Source organism: Onychostruthus taczanowskii, unplaced genomic scaffold (assembly GCF_017590055.1).
Source record: "Onychostruthus taczanowskii isolate IOZ18803 unplaced genomic scaffold, ASM1759005v1 scaffold2985, whole genome shotgun sequence".
NCBI classification, from domain to species: domain Eukaryota; kingdom Metazoa; phylum Chordata; class Aves; order Passeriformes; family Passeridae; genus Onychostruthus; species Onychostruthus taczanowskii.
In genome coordinates this window covers 1-1,093 of record NW_024500333.1, presented here as the reverse complement: position 1 = coordinate 1,093, position 1,093 = coordinate 1, and the positions used below count along the sequence as shown (strand labels likewise).

The 1,093-nt window shown below is 51.3% G+C and overlaps 1 protein-coding gene across 1 annotated transcript; it reads left to right on the top strand.

Annotated features, from left to right (window-relative positions):
- Positions 1-209: 209 nt before the first annotated feature.
- On the top strand, positions 210-1,067 carry LOC121337897 (nebulin-like; the record flags this gene model as incomplete). The annotated part of the gene is made up of 3 exons (XM_041408269.1): positions 210-413; positions 764-868; positions 956-1,067. Coding segments are annotated over 3 exons (421 nt in total), but the record flags the coding sequence as incomplete, so codon positions are not given.
- Positions 1,068-1,093: the final 26 nt, after the last annotated feature.

Here is a 1,093-nt window from a genome sequence, read left to right as displayed (position 1 = left end):
TAGTGAATTCTTTGGCACGTACTTGTGGTGTTGCAGGAATGGGGAGCCAGGTGTGGGGAGCTGATCTTCATGGGGGTCCCAGTCCTAGGGTCTGGTGGGTTGACCCAGGGAAACGTGTTCCATTTGGTAGAGTGTACTGTGGTAGGAGATGAGGTTGCTTGGAATGACGAATTTGCTAAGTTGCATTGTGTCCTTTCCTGTCCTTCCAGAACGTGTACAAGTCTGACCTGCAGTGGCTGAGGGGCATTGGCTGGTCCCCACTTGGATCATTGGATGCTGAGAAGAACAAGAGGGCGAGCGAGATCCTGAGTGACAAGAAGTATCGTCAGCACCCAGACACCATCAAATTCACCAGCCTTCCTGACTCCATGCCCATGGTGCTGGCAAAGCACAACTCCCAAATCATGGACCAAGTGAGATTTCTTTATATTTGCATTCTGAAGGCAATAAGCACCTTGCTTTCTCAGGGTGTTGTTCTATGTCCTTCCAAGGCCCAGGTTGTACAAGGGGAAAAATCCCACTAGACCGGGGGATTTGTGTCCCTTGTTTGAGGTAAAACTCTTCTTCTGTGTGGTTGGAGCAGTAAAGAGGTACAATGTGGAACAGAAAACGGTGAAGCATTGGAAACATTGGGGAATGGAAATGGGTTCCTGAATCAGTTCAAAGTAGAGGTCTCTTGCTTTGGTTCACACAGCTGATGTTCTAGTTGTCTTTGTTTCCTTAAACCTGTGTGTTCTTGTTTCCTCTTGTGCTCCTTTCCCAGCGCTCGTACATCTCAGCCTGGGAGAAGGACAAAACCAGCATTCACATCATGCCAGACACCCCTGGGATCCTGCTGGCCCAGCAGAACAAAGTGAACTTCAGCGAGGTGGGTGGTTGCTGAGGGTGCAGTGTGTGTCCCTGGGCGCTGTCCGGGCAGCAGCGTTGTCTGAGGGCCTGGTGGTGTCTGTTCCAGAAACTGTACAAGCAGGCGATGGAGGAGGAGAAGAAGAAGGGCTACGACATGCGGGCAGATGCCATTCCCATCAAGTCTGCCAAAGCTTCCCGGGACATCGCCAGTGATGTGAGTGCACAGCAGCCCTCGTGGCACACA